This window comes from Corvus moneduloides, chromosome 5, assembly GCF_009650955.1.
Source record: "Corvus moneduloides isolate bCorMon1 chromosome 5, bCorMon1.pri, whole genome shotgun sequence".
Taxonomy (NCBI): Eukaryota; Metazoa; Chordata; class Aves; order Passeriformes; family Corvidae; genus Corvus; species Corvus moneduloides.
Window position 1 is genome coordinate 14970873 of NC_045480.1, and position 12594 is coordinate 14983466.

Consider the following 12594-nt stretch of genomic DNA (forward strand, 5'->3'; position numbering starts at 1 on the left):
GACTGGTGGTTGCATAGCTTCTCTCAGAAATACAGAACATTTCCAAAAGACTTGGTAATGCGCCCATGTTGCCTTTTCCCAAGCCTGCTCTAGAGCAGCTGCTTCAGCATTTACTTCTCCATCAAAGTCATAAAACATAACTTTGTGTGAGAATGCTAAACTTGGTAGTAATCTCATAAAGAAATGTGGAAAGAAATATGGTCCGTAAAGTTTGTTTCAGTATGCTACCCTAATTGTGGTATTGGGTTATTTGTAAAGTAACAAATTTAGTGTATCTCATACTGCAACTGTGAAATTAATATGTCAAGTTCTTTGCTTGTCTGAACCTTTGTTTTTATGTGGCATTAAATAAGCATTTTAATTCCTGTTTTTGTAGTGTTTGAAAGGTTTGCTGGGTCACTTACGTAATAAAATACTTCGATCTAATCTCTAGAATAGAGATTAGTGCTTTGTGCCAAGTTGGATTTTCATTGTATAATGTCCGTTGCAGCCAATGAATGATGTTCAGACTAGGCTTCCAGTGCATGATAGAGTAGGTATATTTGCTTTTATTTGGTTATTAGTCTCTTCTGACAATTATTTTATAGATTGAAGTTCTGTTAATTATGGCAATGTAGTACGTAGTTAAAGAAGATGACTAATATGTAAGAATTGGTTTGACTTTCTTTTACTTTTGTATGGAAAAGTGACTGGAAAAGATGATTTTGCAGAAAAAAGATGAGAGAAAATATATCAGTTGGTTTGGGTCTTTTTCCAGGTTACGCATTCCTCCTGTTCCAAGAAGAGAGTTCTGTTCAGGCCCTGATTGATGCCTGCATTGAAGAAGATGGAAAGCTCTATCTCTGTGTTTCCAGCCCCACTATCAAGGACAAGCCAGTAAGTACACAGTCGATGGCCTGCAGGCTATAGCTGCCATCTGTCTAAAGCAACAGTGGAAATTACGAAGATGGAAAAAATCAAAAGTAAACTACTGTTGGCAGAACTCAACATCTGGAACACTTGGATTATTTTAAAATTGTTGTATTTTGAATTAATAGGATTAAAACAAAGCACCTAGACATGCTAAGGTAATGAGGTTATGACTGAAAATTTATATAGGCTGATGAACGTATTTCCACACTGTAGTGAAACTTAAAGTAGGATACTATTTTCTTTCCCAATTTAATAGGTTCAGATCCGTCCCTGGAATCTCAGTGATAGTGACTTCGTGATGGATGGTTCACAGCCACTTGATCCTCGGAAAACAATTTTTGTTGGAGGAGTTCCTAGACCATTAAGAGCTGGTGAGTACAATCTGTGGCAATTCTTAAAAGTAAGAAATTACTGTAAATAATTTGTACCATGCATAATTTTTTGTAGTTATGTATGGATAGATATAGATACAGATATATGCATACAAAAATTGAATAGTCTTGGTAGTTTTAACCGCAGTACAATATTATGTGTTCTTAAATTTCTCTACTATATGGCTTTGGCCGTAAATCACAGTTCATTGTTGAGATTTACTGGAAACTGTTACCTCTCTACAGCTGTGGAAAATATTTTGATCATATTAGCAAAACCATAGTGTATGCTATGTCACAAAAGGCATTAAACAAAGAGTTTGTTTTAAAATAATGCTATGGAAACATCTCTGCCCTGCTGTGTGACTATGGAGTGGTATTTGTACCTTCTTGTCACTGTGCATTAGCTACTCTTCTGCAGCTGCCAGGTTACACGCACAAACACAGGTGATGGAGTACTTGAACAAGAAGGCATACAAGAAAAAGGAAGAAATTCAGAGAGCTAGCACAGTCTTTATGGCACAACATTTTAGGAGATTGCAGGACTCTTTCTAGATTCTTGCCAGAGGCATGAAGGAAAATATAAATGTTTCTATAGATGCGGAATGGTTGATCTACAACCTGGACCAGCTGCATTTCCAGATTGGCTGCAGTAGCCTTTTACGATGTTTTAGGTGGCTTTCTAGTAAGTAGGTTGCAGTGAAAGTTGGAAGTAGAAGCATACCATACAGTGGTTCAAATCTGGTTTTTTATTAGAGTGGCTTCAGGACTTCATTAGTCTTTCATAGTTTGTAATGCATTTTATTCTTAGAGAAAGATGAGCTTTTAGATGAAAGATGTAAGAAAACCAAGAACCAATAGTACAAATTCAGGATACAAAGGATCTTAAATTTTTCTATCTTGGACCTGCAATGCGCAGGCTTTTTTGTTATTTTACTTCTAAGACTCTCCTTTTGACTGTAATACAAGCTCTGTAAATGAGCATAAACACAGTATGTTCCAACTGCAGATTAATTTTTCTTTAAATTCAGTCCAGTGCTCCATATTACTGTGCTGAATGTCTGTGATAATTTAATGGATACATTCTTATGCTCAGCTTGCAAATGCCCTGTATATGTGAAAATGAAACTTTTATGGCATTGTGAAATAAGAATAATGACTTCACAAAAGCAGTAAAACTTAAGGAGTCTCTTCAAACAGCTATTGAACATCAAGGACTGCTGACATCTCTATATCCTAATACAGAGGATATTAATTCTGAAAAAAACAGTGTTTTCCACTCCAATGAATTGCAACTGAATTCAGTATAATCTGGCAATCAGAGGATTGCCAAGGTATTTGATCTGTAAAACGAATTTTTGTTTCTCTGGACTTCAGTATGGTAAGTATAGCACTGTAGAGTTAATCAAGCTCTGTGTGGCTGATGAAAAGATGCTAACTACACCTTTAAATTCAAGTAGGGTGTAGAGCATTAGGACAGCCAGAGAACACTTGTACCAAGGAATTTGTGGCATGTGGATCTATTTTATATAGCTTACATTCCAATGCCTGCCCAAAAACTTTTGCTGTAATCCCCTGAAGAAAACTGCCCTGAATTCCAGTTCCAGGCTATGAAGAACTTCCAGTTCCGTTGTTCCTTGGGTGTTGTACTCACAGTGTGAGAGATCTGTCTGCTGAGTAATTAATAGCTTACTTGTTTCTTCAATATTTATTTTGAATTTTGTTATTACTGTTCCATTGGCTGTTCCATTGGCTGTTGCAAAATTAATAATTAAAATTACCTTTTCTAGTATTTTTAGACATGACCATACTAAGTTTGCACTGTAAGAACAGTTTAAATAAACACTCTTTTGTTTCTTAATAGTGGAATTGGCTATGATCATGGACCGTCTCTATGGTGGAGTTTGTTACGCAGGAATTGACACTGACCCTGAGCTGAAATACCCAAAAGGTGCTGGACGTGTTGCTTTTTCCAATCAGCAGAGTTACATTGCTGCCATCAGTGCTCGGTTTGTTCAACTTCAGCATGGCGATATTGATAAACGAGTAAGTTACACGGAAATTAAAAAAAGAGAGTTATGCCCTATAAAGAAACTTCTCAGAGTGTGATAGCATTGCATGTGATTGGCTTTCAAGACAGCTTCTACATTTTTTTTAGTATTCATGTAATTCCACTACTTTCAGGAAATACTGTGAATGACCCCAAACGAACAACATGTTTCCACAGAGCAGCAGTTCGTTCCTTTGACGTATGTTGGACCATATGTTTTTCCAAATCTGGAGTTCCTGGTTTCATTGTGTATGGGCAAGGGGCTTGAAAATCTCTTTCCCATCTTCTAATGAAACCAAATACTGTGAGAATTCCTCTGTCATTCATAAGAAACTCTAGCATTCATTGGCTTCATATTAGCTTGATACTTACAGCTGCCCTTAATTTCAGCCATAATTGTCAGTGGTCAGAAAGTTGGTCAGGGTCAACACCTAAAATACAAAATTTTTTATTTTTTCTGTTTGAAAGTCTTCTTAGTACTTACCAATACATATTTCTGTTTGCTACAGATGCTTATTCCTAGCAACAGTAAAACTAACTTATATTAAGAAGACTAGTGAACTTCATAACTCCTAATTAGAAAAGAAAACTGGCATCTAAATTATGTCAGTTTTAAGGGTCCCTAGTTTTGATGTCAAGAGCTGCAGAGATAGTCTGGCATTAATAGGTGTTCTTAATAAAAACAAAACTAAAGTCTTATGGGAAGAAGAGTTGAGTAAGTAAAGTAGTTCAAGGTCCAGTCTCCTCTACACATCAAAGACATGGAAAAAAGTAGTACAGTTAACAGAAGTCTGCTCTAGGGAGGCAGCATGTGCTTCTCTCCTTTCAAATCAGCAGAGTAATGCAGCTTCACGGATGTGTCTCAAATACTGCTTGCCTTATGAGCTGAAATCCCCAAATATGGTCCTTCCCAGAGGATGAGTGGGTGTGGATGTGGGTAGTCATCTAGGCTTCAAATTAAGATGTGATGGCTATGTTTTGGTCATGGGATTGCTCTCCTTGTGACTTGCAGCTATCATTATCTTATAACTCTGCTTTTTGAATAGTTGCATAACAGAAAGTATGGCCTTGACACTGTGATTGGGTGAGGAGAAATAAAACTGTTAATCATCTTGCATTTGAGTATTTGGACAAAATCAAGGAGGCACCAGAATCCAGAATTTCTTCTCGAGGAATGCTAAATGGGTCATTTAGTTTCAGAATTGAGTATTATTTAGTGTGTTTCAGGAACTGTGTAAAGGGCATTTGTCTGTGAAGTCACCTGACTTGAAAATTGAGACATGGGTCCCATCCAAATTACATCTCCCTTAAAAGTGGGAGACATGGATTTGTACCTTGTAGACCATGGAGAACTTTTATCTTTGTCTTCCTCCTCCCGTGGGAGTGTGTCCTTTGCAGTAGAGAGGTACATGGCAGACTGGCAGTTCCATCTTGTAAGAGAAGGAAGGCACGATCCTGCCATTGAAGGCTGCACTTCCACATACCTTGTTCTGCTGTTTTGTGGGTTTTTATGATAGGTCACCAGAGATCTTAAGGGCTCTTGGGATGCCGAGCAGGCATCTGAAATGGCAGTGCTTGCTGTTTGCAGAGAAAAGGATGTAGGTTGTGAATGGGTGATGTAACACTGCAGTTCTTAAGGCAAGATGGACTGCAGGTCTCTTGGAGCTTGGATGGGGGGAAAGAAAAACCAGGATAAAAATCTACCACAGATACTGTATCTGAGAAGCACAGTATTTGACTTACATCCACTGAGACTTAATTTATAAACACAGTACTCAATGGTTTCTTCAATCACCAAATTACCAAAAAAAAAAAAAAAACCAAACAAGTACCAAAACAATCCAAAAAAACCCCCACCAAGCATAGTTAATATCTGGAGGTAGCTGTTCATGTGTTGGAGAGGTTGAGGGCGAAAGGAAGGATGATCTAGGCTTTGTCTTTAAATATCTGAATTCTTAAAGTTTCTTTTTTTGATACAATTTATGTTCTTTCTTTAGTGTTGCTTTTTTAACACTTGAAAAATTAATTTTTTTACTCAAGTGTTCTTTTAAATTTGGAATTTCCAAATTTTTATTAGCATCCTCAATTTTTCTCATTTTAAAAAATTTGTGCTACTCCTGGGGTGTTTCACTGGCTAAATACAGCAGTGCCAAATCATAACTATTTTAATAAACTTGTCTCTAAGTCCCATGGTGGGGAGAGTTTATTAACTTCTTTGTTTATCTGAGAGGGGGGTTAATCTATATTTTTTAAATCATCTTCTTTAATTAAACCATAAGGTCAATCCTTATTTCTATAATTACATATATTTATTACCACCCAGTTATTTGCATTAGTGAGGAGGCATAGAGAAGAGCATTATTTTAGGGAATATCTTGAATCTTAGCTGAAAGTATGAAAAAGGCTATTTTCAGAAATAGTTTTTTACCTCCATGGAGTTTTTACACTAATGCCTTTTCAGGCTCTAAAAATATTCTGAAATCATTATTATTGCAGATTTATAGATGAGCAAGCAGTTTGTATAAATCTGTAAACCGCTGGTTTTGTAAATGAGGAAGATATTCCTACTTTGGATACTGCCTTCACCTGAGGTGTTTGTGTATGTTGGCCAGGAAGGTAATAAAGTATGTATTTCACAGAAGTCCTAGAGGCAGAGCCTGTTCTGCTCTTTACCTCAGCATTGCCTTTCCGTACCAGTTATATTCAGTTTCTGTAGGTCTGCTGTCCTTTCACATTCTTTTCATAACCAGTTTTGTCTGTGTAAAAGTATTTTTCAATTGCTAAATTTTGCAGTTCACCTGTTTATCCTTCGGAACTTCCATTTCAAAGTATTTACAGCATTTTTTTGCACATACCTTTTTCTACCTTAATTGGAAATCTTAGTGTCACAGTCACTTGACAAACGTTGTCTGTGATCCTAACTTCTTTTTCAACTAAGTTCTCCCTGTAGCTTCTCTTCGCTTCTTTTGATGTGTAGATATATTTAGTTTTCTAACAGATGTTTTTCTTCAGCAAAGTACTCCTCATCCTGTTTTATCATATATGAAAGCTCATCTCCAAGCATTTCTTTGAGCTTCCAACTCCAAACAATTCCTTAAAATATTGTTAACTTTCATATGCTAGCAGTCTGCGTCCACCTCGTAATACTTCCATTCCGCAAAGTGTTTCTCTAATATCTTTGAAATCATCTTCGCACTGATCTTTGTGCATTAGTGCAGTGAAGCTTGAAATATATGCTGCTTCATGCTTTCAGCAATTCTGAGCCACTAACACAGTTACTTCATCAGGTACCTGTATATTGGAAAGTTTGAGTGTAATTGATGATAAGGCAGGTCATTGTAGTGAAATAAGAAGTCGAGCTTGTACTGAATATAGATTACTGGAAGAAGCATGCTCTGACATTTCTTGGATGGCCTCTACTTCTGAAGCTAAAAACATGAAGCCTATTTGGCTGTAAAACTTCAGAGTGGGGAGCTGTATGTGCAAATTTTTTCCTCTGGAGATACACTGAAAAGAGTATAATTTTAAAGTTCTTAGTATTTCGGGCATATTCTGTCTGAATATAGAACATACAGTCAATGTCTGCATGTGGTGATCTTCTGCAGTATTGGTATCTAAGGAAGAAAATCTCGTGCAGCAGTGAGGAAAATGTGGAATACAACAATACATTCCTTAATGATTGAGTCAACTCATTTTGTGTTTTATTATGAAGTACTTCTTCCTGTCTGATCGCAGTCTGTAGCAGTTCAGTTATGCAAAGACATAATGCATATTTACCACTGGACTCCAGCCACTTTTCCATTCTGGCACTCAGATGAGTTTGGGAGAGAGAAGCTGTGTAAGAAAGGTGTTTGTAGCTGTCTGTAGACATGCATAATGGCCTTTAAAAAATACTTTCAGAATTGTATTGGATACATATTTCCTGTACAGCTCTAAGCCACAGAAAGTACTAGATTACCGAAATTGGTAGGGCCAAATTTGACCATATTTTAAAAATAGGGAGTGAATTTATGGTGAACAGCACTGCTAAAAGATCTGCATTACAGCTTGCAAAAAGTACTTTTAATTTGCACACAATGTAGTACATACAGAGATACTTGTATTTCAAAAAAAAATTCTACATTAAAGAGTTAGTCTCATATGTTCAGTTATTGTTTTGCTAAACCATATAGAGTTTTCATATTCACATCCACTTCGGAGACCTTTGGGTGGTTTGGTTTTCTTCTACACATACGTCCATAATATCACTTGCAAAGAACGCTCTTCCAGAATTAATTAGGGGAAGTTTCTGATGTAGATGTTTATTACATGCACAGTGGATGTACTTCTAAAGATTGGCCTTGAAGTGTTCTGCAGTGTGTAGGGGTCTGTAGATGATAAATGATAGTAAGTAATAACTGATCAGTTATATAAAGGCATTAATAGGATTGATTTCAGACTTCAGGGTTTCTTTGGGGGTTCTTTTTTAAACCAGAGAAAAAGGAATGCCTTCATACAACTTCAAGTGGAAACAGTTATTAACTGAATTGTTCCTGTTTCACTCCAACAGGTGGAGGTAAAGCCATACGTGTTGGATGACCAGATGTGTGACGAGTGCCAGGGTGCGCGGTGCGGTGGGAAGTTTGCTCCTTTCTTTTGTGCCAATGTCACTTGCCTGCAGTATTACTGTGAGTTTTGTTGGGCAAATATCCACTCTCGTGCAGGACGTGAATTCCATAAGCCATTGGTAAAGGAGGGGGCTGACCGCCCACGTCAGATCCACTTCCGCTGGAATTAAACATGGTGAACCAGCATCTGCATAAGGAGAGAAGGGTGCATGTGGCTTACTGTGTTTGAAGATACTGACATGCAGAAGAAATAAGTGCATTCTTCTGCTTTTCACCCCAGCTATCAATACATGCATCTTTATCAGCAGCCAAAACACTACAAGCCTCTTGTTTTTCACCAAAACCCTACATCTCAGGCTTACTAATTTTTGTGATATTTTCATGTTAAAATAAAATGTTTTTTTGTATTTTCTCCAAGTTATTTTTATATGTAAAGTTAAAACTAGATATGAGAATGTTTTTGCGTAGGGGCACACAGTCTGCTGCTATATTTAGTGGGTGAAGCGTGCACTTATTTCTAAACATGGGTTTTTAACTTCAAGATCTGCCCCAGTAATTTACCAAAGGTAGCAAAATAGTGAAGATGGAATATGTCTGCTACAAAAAGCTTATTTTTATTGTTGTTGCTATTTTCAGTGTATACATAAACTAAAAATTAGGGTTGATTTTTTGCTCTCCATTTTGACTTGCAAGAAATAATACCTCAAGATAATCTGATTTATTAGCTATTTTTAAACATTTTTAATCACAAGCTGTATTAGCTTTGCTGCTATATAGGTGTTATGTGTAATGCCACCTATTAATACGGGATTGAAACGTTTAAGACACACTGCATTACCGATTAAATGCAGGCAGCACAATATGGCCTAAACTGCCATAGTTTTAGAATGTGAAAAAATTGCATGTTTACTTACCTGTATACACCATATGCATGCACTAGAACTATTAATTAACAAGAGGTGAGTTATTGCAAATGTTCAAAAAAGGCTCTCTTGAAACTAGGTAGCATGAGCAAATTTACAAAATTTCTTACAAAAAACAAACTTGCATGCATTATTGTGACTGAAGTAAAAAACTGTCCTACATGTGTACAATATGCAAATTAGTTTTAGACTAGAAAGTGCAGCCATTTTGTGACCTGGTCAGTAGTGGAATTCAATTTTATGCAGACTGGATGTAATATTGTAATCCCTGTGCAATTTTGTGATGTGTGCTTCTACTTAATGTGGCGTGATGTAGTATAGATACAAGTTTGAGTAAAAAGCTAGCATTTAAAAAGTTCTTTTAAGCCCCCTTGATTGTTCATGGTTAAGATTTCCTCTACAAACCAAAGATGGCCAGCACACTGCTAACCAGTCACCAAATGTGAAACCCATGACAAATGCATACAAAAATAGACATATATGAGAATGCGTAATGCTTTAGAAATTAAATCCTAAGTAAAGTCAAAATGGAGAAGGTGTAATATACAGACGGCTAGTTGCATAACAAACTAAATTTTACCTTTAAGACAACAGTGAAATTTGGCTTAAAAAAGCCTTGCTTACATGTTTGACCTGTGTGCGTTGTGGTCTTCTGTCAAACCGGGGTCACTGTTGCATGAGAAGTAGCTACTTGACAGTCAAGGATAGTCTTTTTATTTTAATGAAGGAGTTCTACTAACGACACTGCTTGCAGATTTTGAAAAACAAATGTAGTTAGGACAGAGGCAATATTTAACTGAACACTAAAAGAAAATCTTAGCAGTGTTTTTGTCTATCTCAGAGCATTTTTAATGCAACTAGCCCCTACTTTTTAATGGAACAAACAGTTATTCTGCAGCCTAAGCAAACACTCAGCAGTAAATGCTGTAATGCAGAATTAAGAGCCTGATGCTAGAGTTGAAATTACAAGGGTGTTGTTCTTTGCAATCCCTTGGGACAATCCTTCATGTAAGCAAAGTGTTGATCTTATGTTGGTTGTCTACAGTGTGCTTTTTTGTACTGTACAATATGTGGTTCATGTCTAACTGCTGTTTTATTGTGGCTGTGGTTCAAGTTTTTAATGTTTAAAGTTGATGCTGTTTTAAGAAGAGCTTTTTACTAATTTATTTGTCAATGTTCCCTATTTGTTACCTAACCATGATCCTCCAGATTTTTTGGAGTATTCTTTTTTAACCTTAACCCTGCCAAACCTTGATCCATTTTGACATTTGTTATGCACTATTTTTATATCTCTGTGAGAGATTTTTCCAACAGTCAGCTATTTTAAGGCACACTTTTTTTGACTGATGACATCTCCTTTGCTATACCTCAATTTTTGGAATTTAGAAAAGAAATCAGTAGTTTTGCAATGTTAATTATTTAGATATAATTTAATTCTGCAGATTTTTTTAAACTTTATTTTCATATTTTCTGCTTAATGTTTAAAGTTGAAGAGCCTTTAAATATATTAAATACTGAACACTAATATGAAAATAGTAAAAAATTGACATAATTGGAGATGTTGAAAATTGCTTTCCCTGTTTAAGTGGAACTACGTAAGTAAGTCACAGGGGGAAGAAACAGGGATGCCCTTCTTTGGCATGGGTAAAAATAAATGAAATGTCTGATTTTACTTGTCACTTCATTTCTGGAGCAATTCAACTTATGGTTATCATACCCTGCACCACCTCCTTCTTTTCTTTTCTTTTTCTTTTCCTTTTTTTTAATCTACTAAGTTCTTATTTTCTAACTGTTGAACACTGTATTTGATTATTTTTTTTTACAGATCATATTTATTTTACTATTTTTGTAGAAGATTGCTAGTTAGTTTGATTGTATTTTTGTATTTTTAAAGCTTCTTCACTTTTGTTCCCCAAATGTGCATATTGCTGCCCATGAGTATGACCGTGGAGGAAAAAAAAAAACTTTAAAAATCCACACTTTTTGTTAAGAAGGAAACATTTAGCATTTATATATTTGTGTATGGAAAACACTTGATATTTTATCCCTGTTGCATCTGGCTGCACAAAGCCTCTCCTCAAAGATGCTACAAAACTTGAATATAACACATTTTGGAAGGCTGACTAACCTCGATTCTGTGTTGTGATGTGCAATACTGTTTCTAATGTTTGTATAAAAAAATAACAGTGTAAACCTTTTTAATGCAAATTTATTTTTTTCATTGCATATTTTGCAGATTTTATCCACAGTGTCATTTTTTACTGTCAGAAAAGATACCCCTTTTGTCATTGCAACTATTTTTTAAATCCAGAAATCTTTGTACTGATGTAAATGATTGTAGTTATTTTGGATAGTGTTTTGCTAACAAAAGGAGAGACTTTTTTCATGCATATTTCTATTTTGTTTTTTTGGTTTTTATTTTATTTTAATAGTAGTAAAATACTTGGAATAATTTTTCATATTCTTGTCATTAATATTATTTTGTATTTTTATGTGGAAATATATAATTTTATGACGCTAATTGCTAAAGTTTATTTTATGTTGAATTATTTTTGGAGCTGAAATCTTTGTAATATTAAAGCAACTAGTTTCTAATTCCGAGTTTCTGTATAGAATCGCACAAGTGGTTTATGGAGTGTTTGGATTGTAATTATAAATGGTTCTTTGATATGCAAATTAATATTTTCAGTTGATTTTATTTTGTATTCCTAATGGGGTGTTAAAGCAGTTTTTTATTTTTTTCTAAATAAAAAGAGAACCCATGCTTTTATGGACACTAGGTAATCGCCTTCAGCTTAAAATTTTTTTGTTAAATATTTTAGTTTGTTTTACTGTTATCTTCCAGGTGTCTAAATCTCCAGTCTGTCTGTTGTACTGGTAATTTAACTCTGTAATGGAATAGTTTGCTGCCAACTATTTATATTAAGTAATTTTTAAATATTTGTAATATTGTTGACTGACTAATAAACTATTAAGTTATTGGCACATTTCTTTTGTAGTTTTGTGTCTTGTGCAACTCTTTAACAAAATGCAGTTAATTATTAAAATGGAAAAGCAATTACTCAATCTCATGAGGAAAAACATGAAGGCTGACTTCGCTGCAGATTAAAGTCCTGTTACTTATTGTACCTCTCCCAGATGACTGAAAGAACTTCTAAACCCTGCAAACACAGTGCATCTTACAGCTTTTTTAAGCAGGACTCTCTCTTGGGTTTCATTGAGAATTATACTCACTTTTAGATATTCCAGTTATTTACTCTGCTTGACATCCCCCATGCTCCTGCCCTTGGGTGCCCCCACTATATCCTTTCCATCCCTATTTCTGCAGATTTGGGTCAACACAAATCTGTATCTACCAGATTTGGTACACTAGAAAATTCCTTTCCGTGCAGGGAATTCTCCTGTGTGATTCACTGAAGGACTGTCTTAGTGCTTTTTTTTTTAGCAAAAAAATTTGCCATCCTTCCTCATGCAAAGAGGCTCGAGTTGGCTGAGGAAACAAGGCCAAGATCTGGATCAAGAACAGCAAGCGTAGCTAGGTCATGATCAGTGCAGGTGAACTGAAATCTTACATAATCTTCCACCATTGGTTCTTTGAACTGAAAATACAACTTTCCAGGTCCTTGCATTCATTATGGGAAATACAGACCTTTTTCTCTGCTGCTTTGATTGAACAGTCAAAGTTTCATTGTTGTCACTGTGGGTTGTTTCTTGCCTGTGCCATGGAAATA

General features: G+C 35.6%; 1 protein-coding gene across 5 annotated transcripts in view; it reads left to right on the top strand.

The window, feature by feature from the left end:
- The window catches only part of CPEB2 (cytoplasmic polyadenylation element binding protein 2), a 53995-nt gene extending 42145 nt beyond the window's left edge, over window positions 1–11850 (top strand). For all 5 annotated transcript variants that reach the window (XM_032110336.1, XM_032110333.1, XM_032110335.1 and 2 more), the window contains 4 exons: window positions 758–876; window positions 1169–1283; window positions 3148–3329; window positions 7883–11850. In XM_032110336.1, the coding sequence (XP_031966227.1) occupies window positions 758–876; window positions 1169–1283; window positions 3148–3329; window positions 7883–8110 (644 nt within the window). In that variant the 3' untranslated portion in view covers window positions 8111–11850. The remainder of the gene's footprint in view (window positions 1–757; window positions 877–1168; window positions 1284–3147; window positions 3330–7882) is intronic.
- The last annotated feature ends 744 nt before the right edge of the window (window positions 11851–12594 follow it).